This window comes from Somniosus microcephalus, chromosome 16, assembly GCF_052327205.1.
Source record: "Somniosus microcephalus isolate GS21.2 chromosome 16, FLI_Smic_1.0, whole genome shotgun sequence".
NCBI classification, from domain to species: Eukaryota; Metazoa; Chordata; class Chondrichthyes; order Squaliformes; family Somniosidae; genus Somniosus; species Somniosus microcephalus.
The window spans coordinates 34,139,633-34,158,187 of NC_141002.1; the positions used below are offsets into that span (position 1 = coordinate 34,139,633).

At 44.6% G+C, this 18,555-nt stretch overlaps 1 protein-coding gene across 3 annotated transcripts in view; it reads right to left on the reverse strand.

Annotated features, from left to right (window-relative positions):
* ptprz1a (protein tyrosine phosphatase receptor type Z1a) overlaps window positions 1-18,555 on the reverse strand; it is a 346,830-nt gene that overhangs the window by 45,732 nt on the left and 282,543 nt on the right. For all 3 annotated transcript variants that reach the window (XM_086008797.1, XM_086008795.1, XM_086008798.1), the window contains one exon: window positions 5,744-5,835. In XM_086008797.1, coding sequence (XP_085864923.1) covers window positions 5,744-5,835 — 92 coding nt within the window. The remainder of the gene's footprint in view (window positions 1-5,743; window positions 5,836-18,555) is intronic.

Sequence of the window (18,555 nt, forward strand, 5' to 3'; positions counted from 1 at the left end):
AAGTTCGGCGATTTGTGATTCTAACTGCAGCCGGCGGCAATAGAACCATCATTTGGCCATCAGCTGCCATTTACCAGAGGCAACCAAATCCAGAGTTTCTCTCAGGAGAGAGAGAGGTTTTTTTTCTTTGTTCTTGGTGTGTGGGCAACACTGGCCAGGCAGTATTTATCACCCATCTCTAGTTGCTCCGAGGGCAATAAGAGTTAACCATATAGTGTGGGACTGGAGTGGCATTTCAGCCAGACCAGGTAGAGGTGGCAGGTCCCCTTCCCTGAAGGACATTAACAAACCACTGGGGATTTTACAAAAATTCGCAGCTTTCATGGTCATTTTCAGGTGCAGGCCCACAAATGACCAGATAATTAATTCAATTCACAACTTGCCATGGTGGGATATGAATCTCGTGGGCTGCTAGCCCAGCACCATAACCACTGATGCTGCCTGACCTGCTAGTATTTCCAGCATTTTCTGTTTTTCTGTACCATAACTACTAGGCCTGTTTCCCTAGAATTTGTGTCAGTCCAAGTTTAGAAAAGGGTGACTATGCATTCATAATAAGGTGGATGAATTGGCTGCGCAATTAGAGGTAAACGAATATGATTTGGTTGGGATTACGGAAACGTGGCTCAAGGATGGCCAAGGCTGGGAACTCAGCATCCAGGGGTATTCGATATTCAGGAAAGATAGGCAAAAAGGAAAGGGAGGTGGGGTAGCATTACTGGTTAAAGAAGGGATTAACACAATTGTAAGGAAGGATATTAGCTCTGATGATGTGGAATCTGTATGGGTAGAATTGAGAAATACTAAGGGGCAGAAAACATTAGTGGGAGTGGTATATAGACCTCCAAACAGTAAGGCGGAGGTTGGGGATGGCATTAAAAGGGAAATTAAAGAAGCGTGCAATAAGGGCACAGCAGTCATCATGGGTGACTTTAATCTACATATAGATTGGGCTAACCAAATTAGTAACAATACTGTGGAGGAGGAATTCCTGGAGTGTTTACGGGATGGTTTCCTGGACCAATATGTCGAGGAACCAACCAGAGATCAGGCCATCTTAGACTGGGTATTATGTAACGAGAAAGGATTAATTAGCAATCTTGTTGTACGAGGCCCCTTGGGTCGGAGCAATTATAATATGATCGAATTCTTCATTAAGATGGAGAATGAAGTAGTTGACTCAGAGACTAGGGTCCTAAATTTAAATAAAGGAAACTACGATGGTCTGAGGAGCGAGTTGGGTAGGATTGATTGGGGAATGTCACTCAAAGGGTTGACGGTGGATAGGCAATGGCAAACATTCAAAGACCGAATGGATGAACTACAGAATTTGTTCATCCCAGTTTGGCATAAAAATAAAACAAAAAAGGTGGCTCAACCGTGGCTAACAAGGGAAATTAGGGATAGCATAAGATCCAAGGAGAGGACATATAAATTGGCCAGAAAAAGCAATAATCCTGAGGATTGGGAGCAGTTTCGGATTGAAAAAAGGAGAACAAAGGGATTAATTAAGAAGGGGAAAATAGAATATGAGAGTAAGCTTGCACGGAACATAAAAACTGACTGTAAAAGCTTTTATAGATATGTGAAGAGAAAAAGATTGGTGAAGTCAAGCATAGGTCCCTTGCAGTCAGAATCAGGGGAATTTATAATGGGGAACAAATAAATGGCAGACCAATTAAATACATATTTTGGTTCGGTCTTCACAAAGGAGGACATAAATAACCTCCCAGAGATGTCGGGGAATATAGGGTCTAATGAGAGGGAGGAACTGAATGAAATCAGTATTTGTAGGGAAATGGTGTTAGGAAAATTGATGGGACTGAAGGCCGATAAATCCCCAGGTCCTGATAATCTACATCCTAGGGTACTTAAGGAAGTGGCCCTAGAAATAGTAGATGCATTGCTGGTCATCTTCCAGAACTCGATAGACTCTGGAACAGTACCCATGGATTGGAGGGTAGCTAATGTTACCCCACTATTCAAAAAAGGTGGTAGAGAAAAAGCGGGGAATTATAGACCGGTAAGCCTGACATCAGTAGTGGGGAAAATGCTAGAGTCCATTATAAAAGATGTAATAGCAGAGCACTTGGAAAACAGTGACAGGATCGGACAAAGTCAACATGGATTTACAAAAGGTAAATCGTGCTTGACTAATCTACTGGAATTTTTTGAGGATGTAACTGGTAAAATAGATAAGGGAGAACCAGTGGATGTGGTGTATTTGGACTTTCAGAAGGCTTTCGATAAGGTCCCGCATAAGAGATTAGCGTGCAAAATTAAGGCACATGGGATTGGGGGCAAGGTATTGACATGGATAGAGAACTCGTTGGCAGATAGAAAGCAAAGAGTTGGAATAAACGGGTCGTTTTCTGAGTGGCAGGCAGTGACTAGTGGGGTACCGCAAGGATCGGTCCTAGGACCCCAGCTGTTCACAATATATATTAATGATCTAGACGAGGGAATTGGATGTAATATCTCCAAATTTGCAGACGATACAAAGCTGGGTGGGAGGGTATGCTGCGAGGAGGATGTTGTGAAACTCCAGTATGATTTGGACAGTTGGGTGTTTGGGCAGAAGCATGGCAAATGCACTATAATGTGGATAAATATGACGTTATCCACTTTGGTGGCAAAACCAGGAAGGCAGATTATTATTTGAATGGCAATAGATTGGGAGAAGGGGAAGTGCAAAGAGACCTGGGTGTTCTTGTGCACCAGTCGCTGAAGGTAAGCATGCAGGTGCAGCAGGCGGTTAAGAAGGCAAATGGTATGTTGGCCTTCGTAGCAAAAGGGTTCGAGTACAGGAACAAGGATGTCTTGCTGCAGTTGTACAGGGCCTTGGTGAGACTGCACCTTGAGTATTGTGTGCAGTTTTGTTCGCCTTATCTGAGGAAGGACGTTCTTGCCATGGAAGGAGTGCAGCGAAGATTCACCAGGCTGATACCTGGGATGGCAGGAATGATGTATGGGGAGGGATTGTGTCAACTGGGCTTATACTCACTGGAGTTTAGAAGATTGAGAGGGGATCTCATCGAAACCTATAAAATTCTGTCAGGCCTGGACAGACTAGATGCAGGAAGGATGTTTCCGATGGCCGGGGAGTCCAGAACCAGGGGTCATAGTCTAAGGATAAGGGGTAAGCCATTTAGGACTGAGATGAGGAGGAATTTCTTCACCCAGAGAGTGGTGAACTTGTGGAATTCTCTGCCACAGAGGGCGGTGGAGGCCAGTTCATTAAATATATTCAAGAAGGAGTTGGATATATTTCTTAAGGCTAAAGGGATCAAGGGATATGGGGAGAAGGCAGGGACAGGGTACTGAATTTGGATGATCAGCCATGATCTCATTGAATGGCGGAGCAGGCTCGAGGGGCCGAATGGCCTACTCCTGCGCCTATATTCTATGTTTCTATGCGTACAGTACAGCATAATGGCAGCAACAAGGAGTGATAGAAAACTGATACAAGTCTGCTGTTTGGATCAATAAATAAATTAATGTACAGAAAAATTATTTCCTGGGTCCCCGTTCCTCGAGAATTTTAGTTGTATGTTTCCCAAGAGGCAAAATGCTGCATTTTAACATTTTATTACAATGTCATGTCAAGGGGTCTGACTTGGAAGCATTTTAAGAAACCAGCATCATGTTAAAATCTTCCACTCTTATTATAAACAATATTTGTACAGAAAAGCTATTAAGGCACCGTTAACACTGGTAAAAGGCTGCAGGAGGGAGATTAAACATTAGCAAATCATGGTAATTTGATTAGCACTTTGTGTAATGGTGTTTGAAATGTGTCACCATGGGGAGACTACAGTGTGTTTGTAATTATTCATTGGAGGTTAGTAAAGTTCTTTTTTTATAGCATTAACATGGACAAAAAAAATCTTTAAATAAGTTGAAATTATAAGTAATCAATAATTTTTTCAAGTACAGGTAGACTATCCTTTATCCGAAAACCTCGGGACCAGCCGTGTTTCGGTTTTCGGAAAATTTCGGATTTCGGAAGGTGAGCGAAAACACTTTGGTTTTCAGAGTAATTCGGTTTGCGGGAGTGCGGATAAAGGATACACTATCCCTTATCCGAAAGGGTGGGGGTCGGCGGGGGGTCGGGGTCGGCGGGGGGGTCGGTGGTGGGGGTCGGCGGGGGGTCGTGGTCGGGGGGGGTCGGGGGTGGGGGTCGGCAAGGGTGAGGGTCGGCGTTGGGTCGGCGGGGGTCGGGGTCGTGCGCACGACTTACGCTGAGCGAAAACACTTCGGTTTTCAGATTAATTCGGTTTTCGGGAGTGCTGATAAAGGATACACTATCCCTTATCTGAAAGGGTGGGGGTCGGCGGACCTTATGAATACCAGCAAATATCTAAGAGAGCAGCAAATATCTAAGAGAGCAGCAAATATCACACAGAGCAGCAAATATCACACAGAGCAGCATAACACCTGCGTGGGTCAAGCATCGGCAGCGTCGGGTCATGCTTTGCGCCACTTTCGGCTTTCAGAGGTTTTCTGGTTTCAGATGTGCGGATAAAGGCTGGTACACTATATCTTATCCGAAATGGGGCGGGGTTGGCGGGGTCGGGGGGGGGTTCGGCGGGGGGGTCGGGCGCCGGTGGGGGTCGGGGTCGGCGGGGGTCAGGTTCGGCGGGTGGGTCGCCGGGGGGTCGGGGGCTACACTATCCCTTATCCAGCTAGGCCTGTAAGTCGTGCGCCACTCTGGTCATGTCGTGCGCACGACTTACGCTGACCGAAAAAACCTTCGGTTTTTAGAGGGTTTCGGTTTTCGGAAGTTCGGATAAAGGGTAGTCTACCTGTAGTTTCTTCCATTCCTGCTCTTGCTTTTGCAAGATCAGCTGTAGTCTGTCCCACTGCAAACGAGTGTGAATAATGGAAACTTTCCCATGGCACTATTACGAAGTCCTGGGACAATATTTATCATTCTGCCAACATCACTAAAAACAGATTATCTGATCATTATCACATTGTTGTTTGTGGGACCTTGCTGTCCGCAAATTGGCTGCCGCGTTTCTTACATTACAACAGTGACTGCACTTCCAAAGTACTTCATTCAGCGCTTTGGGATGTCTTGAGGTCATGAAAGCCGCTATATACATGCAAGCCTTTCTTTTTTGAAAACTGGGAAAACAGAAAAAACTGAAAATACACAGCAGCTATGTCACAATTTGCGAAGAGGTCGTGATAGAACTGTTGTATTCATTCAGAATTCTCTGTTGATTCATACTTCCAGCATTTGCAGTCTTTTTCCTGAGCCGCGCAAGGGGAAAAATCTGTTTTGCTTTTGATTGGAACTAAGTTCAGCACTAGGATGTGCTTGAAACAGCGAAACAAACAAATGTTTCATGCATTATATGTTTCAAAGAATATGGTTGTGCCTTATTGTGATTTCTGAATAGACTAAAATATCTCCCCACCCATGTGCAAAAAATGGATGATGTTTGCAGCAGCCACAAGGTCCTGAAGTAGAAATTCGCTCCAGTGACTTCTTTGATCAAGTTGGATAGAAAACTGATGCATCTGCACAGAACGTACATTCACTGCCTACTGAGGTGGGGGTGGGGGGGGGGGAATGCAACAAACCACACAGAATGAATGGCAATATAAAATAATTGAAGAACTATGCACAACAGCTAAGTAAAACAGAAAAAAAAATGTTAGCAGCTATGACATGCTTTAATTGCTAGTTAATGTGTGTAGACCTGATTCAGGAGAGCCACTTGCAAGAAATTACCTGAAGCAGGAAGGGCCAGTGATGGAGAAGTGGAAACCACTCTGGGCGAAGCATTATCTTCCAAGTAAAAATGGGCAGTCTGGAAGCATTTCCTGCAGAAAAGAGTGAAAACAGTTTTAAGAGGCACTCGAACACTAGTGTGGCTTTCTTAGAGCCCCACCACTTACAAGAAAGCACTCCTCAAGTATAACATTCAGAAAAGATGGCACTTAAAACTCTTTTAAAAGTTAGGAAAACTTTACAGTACTTCGCCTTTAATCTGCATGCTTTCCGAGTGACCAAATAACACAGAGAACCTATTGTAAAGGTAAAGGGAAAGTTAATGGAATGGCCACAAGCTGAAGAGTCCGAACAGTAAAGCTGAAAAAGGTGCTTTTCTCGTTATTGAACTCTCCTTCATTGTTCGTGACTGTTTGACTTTCCATCTCTGAGATGGTGTGGCTGGAATTATATTTACCCATATCTGACGCAGAAGAGAGAGCAGAGATCAGACGTCACCAGGAAGGCATGGGGACGATGTGAGGGGAAGAAGATTGTTCCCATAATCCCACAGGGTGATACCCTAGTACTCTCCACAATGTCACTCATTCTGTATGCACTTGTGAGAAGTGCTCCTGACAAACACTCTCTTCCAGTAGGTATGCCTGCCTGCTAAGAAAATGGGCATGCTGGCGTTTAAAGAATCAGTGAAAGCCATAGTAGGGAATAATCTTGGGTCTAAAATAGCTATGCTCTCACATTGCCGTCGTGCTAAGTTTACGAAACTGGGCGAAAAAACATAATGATAACACGTGACTCGGAACCAACTAAAAAACAGCCCGCTGCTTCGAGCAGATGGCTCCTTTCTCACAAGCGTTTGATGAGTGAATGAAAATGAAAAGGAACCTTAGATATGACCCAACAAATGCTGCACATCGCTCGTTCTCACAGGATAAATGTGAGAATCAAAATTAGTCACTGACGACAGCTGGTGTATTTCCATCGAGGGAGTTTAGAGGGAGCGAAAAAAATATTTACTGTCAAGAGCACAGGTGAAGCGAGCATGATCACTGATGAATACAAGAGGAAGTAATTTTAACAAATTCAACTATTCACCTGAGGATAAAAAGAATATACACTTGGATCATAAAGCAATTCAATACCATAAATAAAGATCAGTGTTGTACTTAGAGATTTTTATAAACATCAGTTGGAAATTATGTTCTCTTCAACTAAAATTTCAGATACATTTTTATTTACATTCCAGATAATTCTCTCCCCTCTATAAACTCCAACTTGTTCAAAACTCTGCTGCCTGTATTTTATCACGCATCACCCTCATCATCACTGACCTACATTGGCTTATAGTCATCAATGCCTCAAATTTAAAATCCTCAGCCTTGTCTTTAAATCCCTCATGGCCTCGACCCTCCCTCTCTGCAAAATCCTCCATCCCTACAAACCCAACCTGCTCACCAAACTCTCCGTTCTTCTGACCAGCCTTGTGCATCCCCCCTCTCCCTTTATCCCACTATTGGCAGTCATGCTTTCAGTTGCTTAGTTTCCAACTCCCTGGAATTCTCTTCCTAGCCCCTCCGTCTCTTCAACTCCCTCTTCTCCTTTAAGATCCTCTTTAAATCCCTCCTCTTTCCCCTCCTAATCTCTCCTTTGGCTTGACATGCTTTTTTTCATGCCTCTGTGAAGTGCCTTGGGTTGTTTTCTGTCATTAAAGGTGCTATATAAAATGCAAGTTGTTGTTAAAGAATCCAATGACCCAGGAGAAGTAAGTGTGTTTGGTAGTCTGTGGTTTTGTTTTTGTTACGTTGTGACTGGGTGGCAAAGTGGAATTGAGGTCAAAGATCAGCCATGATCTTGTTGAATGGTGGAGCAGGTTCAAGGGCCGTATGGCCTACTGCTGCTCCTATTTCTTACGTTCTTATGTTTGGTTCCGACTGTGTTTGACAATGTGGTCGTCTTACACTGACTGTTTGGTATAGTACGGTCGTCTTACACTGACTGTGTTTGGTATAGTACGGTAGTCTTACACTGACTGTTTGGTATAGTACGGTAGTCTTACACTGACTGTGTTTGGTATAGTACGGTAGTCTTACACTGACTGTGTTTGGTATAGTACGGTAGTCTTACGCTGACTGTGTTTGGTATAGTACGGTAGTCTTACACTGACTGTGTTTGGTATAGTACGGTAGTCTTACACTGACTGTTTGGTATAGTACGGTAGTCTTACACTGACTGTGTTTGGTATAGTACGGCAGTCTTACACTGACTGTTTGGTATAGTACGGTAGTCTTACACTGACTGTGTTTGGTATAGTATGGCAGTCTTACACTGACTGTTTGGTATAGTACGGTAGTCTTACACTGACTGTGTTTGGTATAGTACGGTAGTCTTACACTGACTGTGTTTGGTATAGTACGGTAGTCTTACACTGACTGTGTTTGGTATAGTACGGTAGTCTTACACTGACTGTGTTCTATTCTGCCCTTGCAGCGCGTTCCTATGCAGAGCTAGACAGGTAGCTAACAACTTGATATCTTCCCATAAAAATCACAAGGCTTGACTTTTCTTGTAAACTTTACTGAAAGATTCTTATTGTGAAACTGAAATACAGTACAGAAATGGAAGCACACATTAGTATACAAGCACATAACTGATATGCATACACAACTTTAGGTACGCCTGAGCAACACAGTACATTTGGCATGTAACTTACCAAACAGGTGGAAACACAGCTTACTGTGAATATGCATTTAGCAAACTGGAAGGCATTCTCTTTAAATTGCTTACAAAGAAAAGTGACAAACTAAACATTTTCTGCAAAATATAGTGTACACTAATCATCTATAACATTCTCAAGTACTTACAGATAAATAGTGTCCAAGGCTGGAGCGTGACAACAATATAACTTCCCAGACCATGTGTGGCTGCAGGGCTGTGGTATACAGTAGTTTACTTTACTGTTTACTGCACTTTACTGCACTTTACTGCAGTTGCTAGGTACCAAATATCCACTAGGTGGCGGCACACAATGGAAATCGACCCAAATTACTCAAACACCTGAATTAACTGGAAAACTAACATAAATTCCTAAATGAAGGCAGCACACTCCCCGCTTGATACCACTACAGATATAAAATAAACCTAAAGAAAACATCCTTTGGCTGCAAACATACTCAGAATCCTTTCTCTAGGTTTCTTCAGAAAGGAGGACTACGATCTCTGAGACTGGCCTCAGAAACACTTTGACAGTCCCCTCCTTGACAATCTTTACCTCCACCTTGCGGACTGTCTTGTCCCTGCTCGGCAGAGTTTTGACAACCAGTCCCACTGGCCATCCATTTCTGTGTGCTTGGCTGTCTTTCAGCAAGACAACATCTCCCACTTTGGCATTTGGCTTGTCTTCTGTCCATCTCTTCCAAAAAGTGTCTGCAAGACGCTGGACTTGCTTCCACTGCTTCCCGTGCAGCTCAGCCATGTCGAAGTTTCCAGAGGGGGCTGAAATAGCACTCATCTTTTGAGTCAGGAGCATCGCTGGGGTGAGGACTGCAGGCATGTCTGGGTCGGTGGACATCGGCACCAGGGGTCTTGCGTTCATGATCGCCATGACTTCCGCCATGAGAGTGCTCAAGACGTCATGTGTGAGATGAGTGGGTCCCGTCCGAAGCAGCATAGCATCCAGAATACGCCTGGCAATACCGATGAGCCTCTCCCATGAACCGCCCATGTGGGATGAATGCGGGGGGGTTAAACACCCACGTGCATCCTTTCTTTTGGAGGTAGCTTCTTACCGCTGCATCGTCCGTGTGGATGTCCAACTCCTTACAGGCACCCACGAAGTTAGTCCATCTGTCGGAGCGGAGAAGTTTGGCTGGACCATGGATTGAGAAAAACCTCCTCAGGGCATTGATGGTTAGGAAAGCTTTGTTGTCCATGGATAGTGCTGGCTTGTCATCATCCTTGGACCTTTCAAACACTGAGCATCCTAGGCTGTCTGTGCTCACAGTGAGGCCTGCCTCTTCCTCACAGGCAGAGGAGGTTGACCTATGATGCTGCGTCATGCCATCGTAGTCTTCCTTTACCTGGATCCTGTTTGGGCATGGGCTGAGAAAGGGTGTGCGACCGTTGTGCAACACGTTTGTTTTATAGACGTTGACATCCACTGGTTTGTGGACTGTTCCCGGGCAAACTCCACCCACGAGGACCCATCCCAGGTCAAGCCGCTGTGCATAAGGAGCATTGTGGGGCCCGTTGATTTGCTCACGCACCTTGTGCACCCTTAAGATGTCTCTTCCCAAGAGCAGGAGGATTGGAGCGTCCGGGTCCACAGCTGGAATCTTGTTGGCAACTGGCTGTAGGTGGGGCTGATGGCATGCGACCTCTGGGGAGGGAATTTCCATCCTATCATCTGGCATCATGTCACACTCAATTAAGGTGGGGAGGGGAAGCTGTAGTTTCCCATCCATGGACTCGATCATGAAGTTGCCAACTCTCCTACCCATAGTCTCTGTTGTCCCTGAACAGGTTTTTAGTGTGTACGGAGCTGCGCTGGCCTTGACTTCAAAGAGATTGAAGAATTCTGTCTTCGCTAGAGACTTGTTACTTTGCTCATCAAGCACTGCATACATCTTGATTGCCTTCTCCTTTCTCCCTGCAGGATATGCTTTAACCAAGCAGATTTTGGAGCATGAGCGTGGGCTGCTTGCATTTCCACAAACCTCTGTACACTTGGAGGTGACTGAAGAAGATGCACTTTCGCTTTGCTCCCCGCTATCATCTTTGTCAACCGCAGCACTCTTGGTGGTCGAAGGAGGAGGACCTGGATGCAGGGCTGCGATGTGTTTTTCACTGTTGCACTCGAAGCACTTGATTGTCGCCTTGCAGTCTTTTGCCATGTGCATTGTCGACCCACAACACCTGAAGCAGATGCGATTCTCTTTCAGGTATGATTTGCGCTCATCAATAGGCTTGCCTCTAAAGCTTCGACACTTTTTGAGTGGGTGGGGCTTCTTGTGTATTGGACACTGACGATCTGGGTCATCCACTTTATTCCCAGCAGAACTGGATTGGTTGATTGAGGGTTCGGCTGGAACATCTGTTTTGTGCACGCTCACAGAGGCTTTGTTGCTGTACTTTGTGGGTTTCTCTGTTCTCGAAGGAGCGTAACTGCTGGAGGTGGAGAAAGTGAAACTTGGATCATTCCTCACCTTTGCCTGTTGTTGGACGAACCTGGAGAAGAGAGAGAAGGGGGGAAATGCCACTCCGTAGTCCTCCTTGTACTTGGATCCCTTAGCTATCCATTTCTCTTGAAGGTTGTAGGGGAGCTTTTCCACTATTGGGTTTACCCCACGAGCTGTATCCAAATAAGAGAGGCCTGTCAGGTAACCTTCTCCCTTAGCACACTCCAGTTCGAGGAGAATGTCACCCAGTTCTCGAAGCTCGACATTATCTTTGTTGGTTAGCTTCGGAAAGTCCTCAATCTTCTTAAGCAGTGCGTGTTCAATGACTTCTGGTGTCCCATAACAGTCTTCGAGACGTTGCCAAACCAGGTTGAGGCCTGCTGTGGGATTGTGGACGTGCGCTGAGCGAATTCTCTTCGCCTGTTCTGACGACTCAGCTCCGAGCCACTTTGTCATCAAATCTAGTTCTTCTCTGGCTGACAGATTCAAGTCCTTGGTGGTACTCTGGAAGGACGCTTTCCATGACCAATAATTTTCAGGACGGTCATCAAATTCTAGAAGACCTGAACTTAACAATTCTCGGCGGATGAGGTACCTAGCGAGGTCTTGTGCACCTTGTGGCTCGGGTGAGGACTGCTTGGCTGGATTGGCCGAGTGCTGTGGAGGTCTCTGCAGGTAAGTCTTACTTGTTTCTTATCTTTTAAGCTCAGTGTCTCCGAAAACAGGCTGTTTGTTACTGTGGTGAGTAGCTGGTTCTGCGTCGAGATACCTGGATGTTTCCTTGAAGAACAATTTGGAGTGTTGTTGGACATACTCACTTGTACGTTGCACTGGACTGAGGGGCTGTTCTGGAACATATGGTTCATGGCTGTGCTCCCCGCCTTCATTCTCCTCACCTTCTTCATAAGCTGCAGCTTCAGCTTCAGCGGCAGCAGCAGCACTCTGGCTTTGGAGAATGTGGAGACTGGCGTCGAGGTCAGCTCTCTGCTTCATCACACTAGCGTCGAGGTCAGCTCTCTGCTTCATCACACTAGGTTCTTTTTCAGCGAAGGACAATTGAGCCTGGGCAGCTTTTGCCTTGGCATGTGCTTTGGTGGCTGCAGAAGCTGTCGATGACGACGGTCTGCTGGACCACCGAGATGATCTGGAGGATGCTTTAGAGGACTGTGACTTGGCATCATTTGCTCGAAGAGGCTCATGCTTCTCGGTTGGCTGGTCGACGCCCTCTATGGTATATTGTCTTCCTGAGCGCAGACTCATGGTAGCTGGGTGGTACCTTCTTGTGCTTGAGCCCGCTGTGCTGTTGTCTTTTCACTATTCTGCCCTTGCAGCGTGTTCCTATGCAGAGCTAGACAGGTAGCTAACAACTTGATATCTTCCCATAAAAATCACAAGGCTTGACTTTTCTTGTAAACTTTACTGAAAGATTCTTATTGTGAAACTGAAATACAATACAGAAATGGAAGCACACATTAGTATACAAGCACATAACTGATATGCATACACAACTTTAGGTATGCCTGAGCAACACAGTACATTTGGCATGTAACTTACCAAACACGTGGAAACACAGCTTACTGTGAATATACATTTAGCAAACTGGAAGGCATTCTCTTTAAATTAGCCCTGTACATAGTGCATCAAAATACAGCTACAAGTTAACCAGCTAGACAGAGTGCGAGCACTTCACGGCTAGCTGTGTAAGTTTGCTTACAAAGAAAAGTTACAAACTAAACATTTTCTGCAAAATATAGTGTACACTAATCATCTATAACATTCTCAAGTACTTACAGACAAATAGTGTCCAAGGCTGGAGCGTGACAACAATATAACTTCCCAGACCATGTGTGGCTGCAGGTCTGTGGTATACAGTAGTTTACTTTACTGTTTACTGCACTTTACTGCAGTTGCTAGGTACCAAATATCCACTAGGTGGCGGCACACAATGGAAATCGACCCAAATTACTCAAACCCCTGAATTAACTGGAAAACTAACATAAATTCCTAAAGGAAGGCAGCACAGTAGTCTTACACTGACTGTGATTGGTATAGTACGGTAGTCTTACACTGACTGTGTTTGGTATATCACAGAATCACAGAAACCCCACAGTGCAGATAGAGGCCATTTCGGCCCATCGAGCCTGCACCGACACATATCCCACCCGATCCCCGTAACCCCTACACCAACACATATCCCACCCTATCCCCGTAACCCCACGTATTTAATCCCCCTAACACTAAGGGTCAATTTATCATAGCCAATCAACCTAACCCGCACATCTTTGGACTGTGGGAGGAAACCGGAGCACCCGGAGGAACGCAAACACGGGGAGAATGTGCAAACTCCACACAGACAGTCGCCCGAGGCAGTACGGTAGTCTTACACTGACTGTTTGGTATAGTACGGTAGTCTTACACTGACTGTGTTTGGTATAGTATGGTCGTCTTACACTGACTGTGTTTGGTATAGTACGGTAGTCGTCGTCTTCTTCTTCTTAGGCAGTCCCTCGGAACCGAGGATGACTTGCTTCCACATTAAAAATGAGTTCACAGGTGACTAATGAGTCCAATGCGGGACTTACAGTCTCTGTCATAGGTGGGGCAGACGGTGGTTGAAGGGGCAGGCGGGTGGGTGGGGTGCTTGGGTTGACGTACTCTGCTTGCGCTACCTGCACTTGGCTTCCGCTTGCTCTCGGGGAAGAGACTCGAGGTGTTCGGCACCTTCTCGGATGTTTCTCCTTCACTTTGTGCGATCTTGGGCCAGGGATTCCCAGGTGTCAGTGTGAATGTTACACTTTTTCAAGGAGGCTTTGAGGGTGTCCTTGAAGTGTTTCCTCTGCCCACCAGGGGCTCTCTTGCCGTGTCGGAGCTCCGAGTAGAGCGCTTGTTTTGGGAATCTCGTATCGGGCATGCGGACAATGTGATCCGTCCATCGGAGCTGATCGAGCGTGGTCAAAGCTTCGATGCTGGCCTGAGCAAGAACACTGACGTTGGTGCGCCTATCCTGCCAATGGATTTGCAGGATCTTGCGGAGGCAGCATTGGTGGTACCTCTCCAGTGCTTTGAGGTGCTTGCTGTACATGGTCCACGTCTCTGAGGCATACAGCAGGGCGGGTATCACTGCTGCTCTGTAGACCACGAGCTTAGTGTTGGGTTTGAGGTCTGGTCTTCAAACACTCTCTTCCTCAGGTGACCGAAGGCTGCACTGGCACACTGAAGGTGGTGTTGGACTTCGTCGTCAACATCTGCCCTTGTTGACAGTAGGCTCCCGAGGTATGGAAAGTGGTCCACGTTGTCCAAGGCCCTGTCGTGGATTTTGATCATCGGGGGGCAGTACTGTGTAGAGGAGGCAGGTTGGTTGAGGACCTTTGTCTTACGGATGTTTAGTGTAAGGCCCATGCTCTCGTACGCTTCGGTGAAGGTGTTGACGATGGTTTGGAGTTCGACCTCTGAGTGAGTGCAGACGCAAGCATCTGTCTTACACTGACTGTGTTTAGTATAGTACGGTATTCTTACACTGACTGTGTTTGGTATAGTACGGTAGTCTTACACTGACTGTGTTTGGTATAGTACGGTAGTCTTACACTGACTGTGTTTGGTATAGTACGGTAGTCTTACACTGACTGTGTTTGGTATAGTACGGTAGTCTTACACTGACTGTGTTTGGTATAGTACGGTAGTCTTACACTGACTGTGTTTGGTATAGTACGGTAGTCTTACACTGACTGTGTTTGGTATAGTACGGTAGTCTTACACTGACTGTGTTTGGTATAGTACGGTAGTCTTACACTGACTGTGTTTGGTATAGTACGGTAGTCTTACACTGACTGTGTTTGGTATAGTACGGTAGTCTTACACTGACTGTGTTTGGTATAGTACGGTATTCTTACACTGACTGTGTTTGGTATAGTACGGTAGTCTTACATTGACTGTGTTTGGTATAGTACAGTAGTCTTACACTGACTGTGTTTGGTATAGTACGGTAGTCTTACACTGACTGTGTTTGGTATAGTACGGTAGTCTTACACTGACTGTGTTTGGTATAGTACAGTAGTCTTACACTGACTGTGTTTGGTATAGTACGGTAGTCTTACACTGACTGTGTTTGGTATAGTACGGTAGTCTTACACTGACTGTGTTTGGTATAGTACAGTAGTCTTACACTGACTGTGTTTGGTATAGTACGGTAGTCTTACACTGACTGTGTTTGGTATAGTACAGTAGTCTTACACTGACTGTGTTTGGTATAGTACGGTAGTCTTACACTGACTGTGTTTGGTATAGTACGGTAGTCTTACACTGACTGTGTTTGGTATAGTACGGTAGTCTTACACTGACTGTGTTTGGTATAGTACGGTAGTCTTACACTGACTGTGTTTGGTATAGTACGGTATTCTTACACTGACTGTGTTTGGTATAGTACGGTAGTCTTACACTGACTGTGTTTGGTATAGTACGGTAGTCTTACACTGACTGTGTTTAGTATAGTACGGTAGTCTTACATTGACTGTGTTTGGTATAGTACGGTAGTCTTACACTGACTGTGTTTGGTATAGTATGGTAGTCTTACACTGACTGTGTTTGGTATAGTACGGTAGTCTTACACTGACTGTGTTTGGTATAGTACGGTAGTCTTACACTGACTGTGTTTGGTATAGTACGGTATTCTTACACTGACTGTGTTTGGTATAGTACGGTAGTCTTACATTGACTGTGTTTGGTATAGTACGGTAGTCTTACACTGACTGTGTTTAGTATAGTACGGTAGTCTTACACTGACTGTGTTTGGTATAGTACGGTAGTCTTACACTGACTGTGTTTGGTATAGTACGGTAGTCTTACACTGACTGTGTTTGGTATAGTACGGTAGTCTTACACTGACTGTGTTTGGTATAGTACGGTATTCTTACACTGACTGTGTTTGGTATAGTACGGTAGTCTTACACTGACTGTGTTTGGTATAGTACGGTAGTCTTACACTGACTGTGTTTGGTATAGTACGGTAGTCTTACACTGACTGTGTTTGGTATAGTACGGTAGTCTTACACTGACTGTGTTTGGTATAGTATGGTAGTCTTACATTGACTGTGTTTGGTATAGTATGGTAGTCTTACACTGACTGTGTTTGGTATAGTACGGTAGTCTTACACTGACTGTGTTTGGTATAGTACGGTAGTCTTACACTGACTGTGTTTGGTATAGTACGGTAGTCTTACACTGACTGTGTTTGGTATAGTACGGTATTCTTACACTGACTGTGTTTGGTATAGTACGGTAGTCTTACACTGACTGTGTTTGGTATAGTACGGTAGTCTTACACTGACTGTGTTTGGTATAGTACGGTATTCTTACATTGACTGTGTTTGGTATAGTACGGTATTCTTACACTGACTGTGTTTGGTATAGTACGGTATTCTTACATTGACTGTGTTTGGTATAGTACGGTAGTCTTACACTGACTGTGTTTGGTATAGTACGGTAGTCTTACACTGACTGTGTTTGGTATAGTACGGTAGTCTTACATTGACTGTGTTTGGTATAGTACGGTATTCTTACATTGACTGTGTTTGGTATAGTACGGTAGTCTTACACTGACTGTGTTTGGTATAGTACGGTAGTCTTACACTGACTGTGTTTGGTATAGTACGGTAGTCTTACACTGACTGTGTTTGGTATAGTATGGTATTCTTACACTGACTGTGTTTGGTATAGTACGGTAGTCTTACACTGACTGTGTTTGGTATAGTACGGTAGTCTTACACTGACTGTGTTTGGTATAGTACGGTAGTCTTACACTGACTGTGTTTGGTATAGTACGGTAGTCTTACATTGACTGTGTTTGGTATAGTACGGTATTCTTACACTGACTGTGTTTGGTATAGTACGGTATTCTTACACTGACTGTGTTTGGTATAGTACGGTAGTCTTACATTGACTGTGTTTGGTATAGTACGGTAGTCTTACACTGACTGTGTTTGGTATAGTACGGTAGTCTTACACTGACTGTGTTTGGTATAGTACGGTAGTCTTACATTGACTGTGTTTGGTATAGTACGGTAGTCTTACACTGACTGTGTTTGGTATAGTACGGTAGTCTTACATTGACTGTGTTTGGTATAGTACGGTATTCTTACATTGACTGTGTTTGGTATAGTACGGTAGTCTTACACTGACTGTGTTTGGTATAGTACGGTAGTCTTACACTGACTGTGTTTGGTATAGTACGGTAGTCTTACACTGACTGTGTTTGGTATAGTACGGTATTCTTACACTGACTGTGTTTGGTATAGTACGGTAGTCTTACACTGACTGTGTTTGGTATAGTACGGTAGTCTTACACTGACTGTGTTTGGTATAGTACGGTAGTCTTACACTGACTGTGTTTGGTATAGTACGGTAGTCTTACACTGACTGTGTTTGGTATAGTACGGTATTCTTACACTGACTGTGTTTGGTATAGTACGGTAGTCTTACATTGACTGTGTTTGGTATAGTACGGTAGTCTTACATTGACTGTGTTTGGTATAGTACGGTAGTCTTACACTGACTGTGTTTGGTATAGTACGGTAGTCTTACACTGACTGTGTTTGGTATAGTACGGTAGTCTTACACTGACTGTGTTTGGTATAGTACGGTATTCTTACACTGACTGTGTTTGGTATAGTACGGTAGTCTTACATTGACTGTGTTTGGTATAGTACGGTATTCTTACACTGACTGTGTTTGGTATAGTACGGTAGTCTTACATTGACTGTGTTTGGTATAGTACGGTAGTCTTACACTGACTGTGTTTGGTATAGTACGGTAGTCTTACATTGACTGTGTTTGGTATAGTACGGTAGTCTTACATTGACTGTGTTTGGTATAGTATGGTATTCTTACACTGACTGTGTTTGGTATAGTACGGTAGTCTTACATTGACTGTGTTTGGTATAGTACGGTATTCTTACACTGACTGTGTTTGGTATAGTATGGTAGTCTTACACTGACTGTGTTTGGTATAGTACGGTAGTCTTACATTGACTGTGTTTGGTATAGTACGGTAGTCTTACATTGGCTGTGTTTGGTATAGTACGGCAGTCTTACACTGACTGTGTTTGGTATAGTACGGTAGTCTTACACTGACTGTGTTTGGTATGGTATGGTAGTCTTACACTGACTGTGTTTGGTATAGTACGGTAGTCTTACATTGACTGTGTTTGGTATAGTACGGTAGCCTTACACTGACTGTGTTTGGTATAGTATGGTAGTCTTACACTGACTGTGTTTGGTATAGTACGGTATTCTTACACTGACTGTGTTTGGTATAGTACGGTAGTCTTACACTGACTGTGTTTGGTATAGTATGGTAGTCTTTTTGGACAAGTACCTAAGCTTATGGTCACCTGTCCTAATGTCTCCTTCACTGGGTCGGTATCAATTTCTGTCTGATTACACACCTGCAAAGCATTTTGGAACATTTTACTCTGTCAAATGTGCTATATAAATGCAAGTTGTTTTTGTTGTTGTAGTCTGACTCTGTAGTGGGCGCGATCTTGCCAGCCCTGGGGAGGCGGGTTTGGAGGCGGGACCGCCGGGAAAATTGCAGAATCTGGGGGCGGGTGCCCATCCCACTCCCAACCCGCCTCCATGCCATCT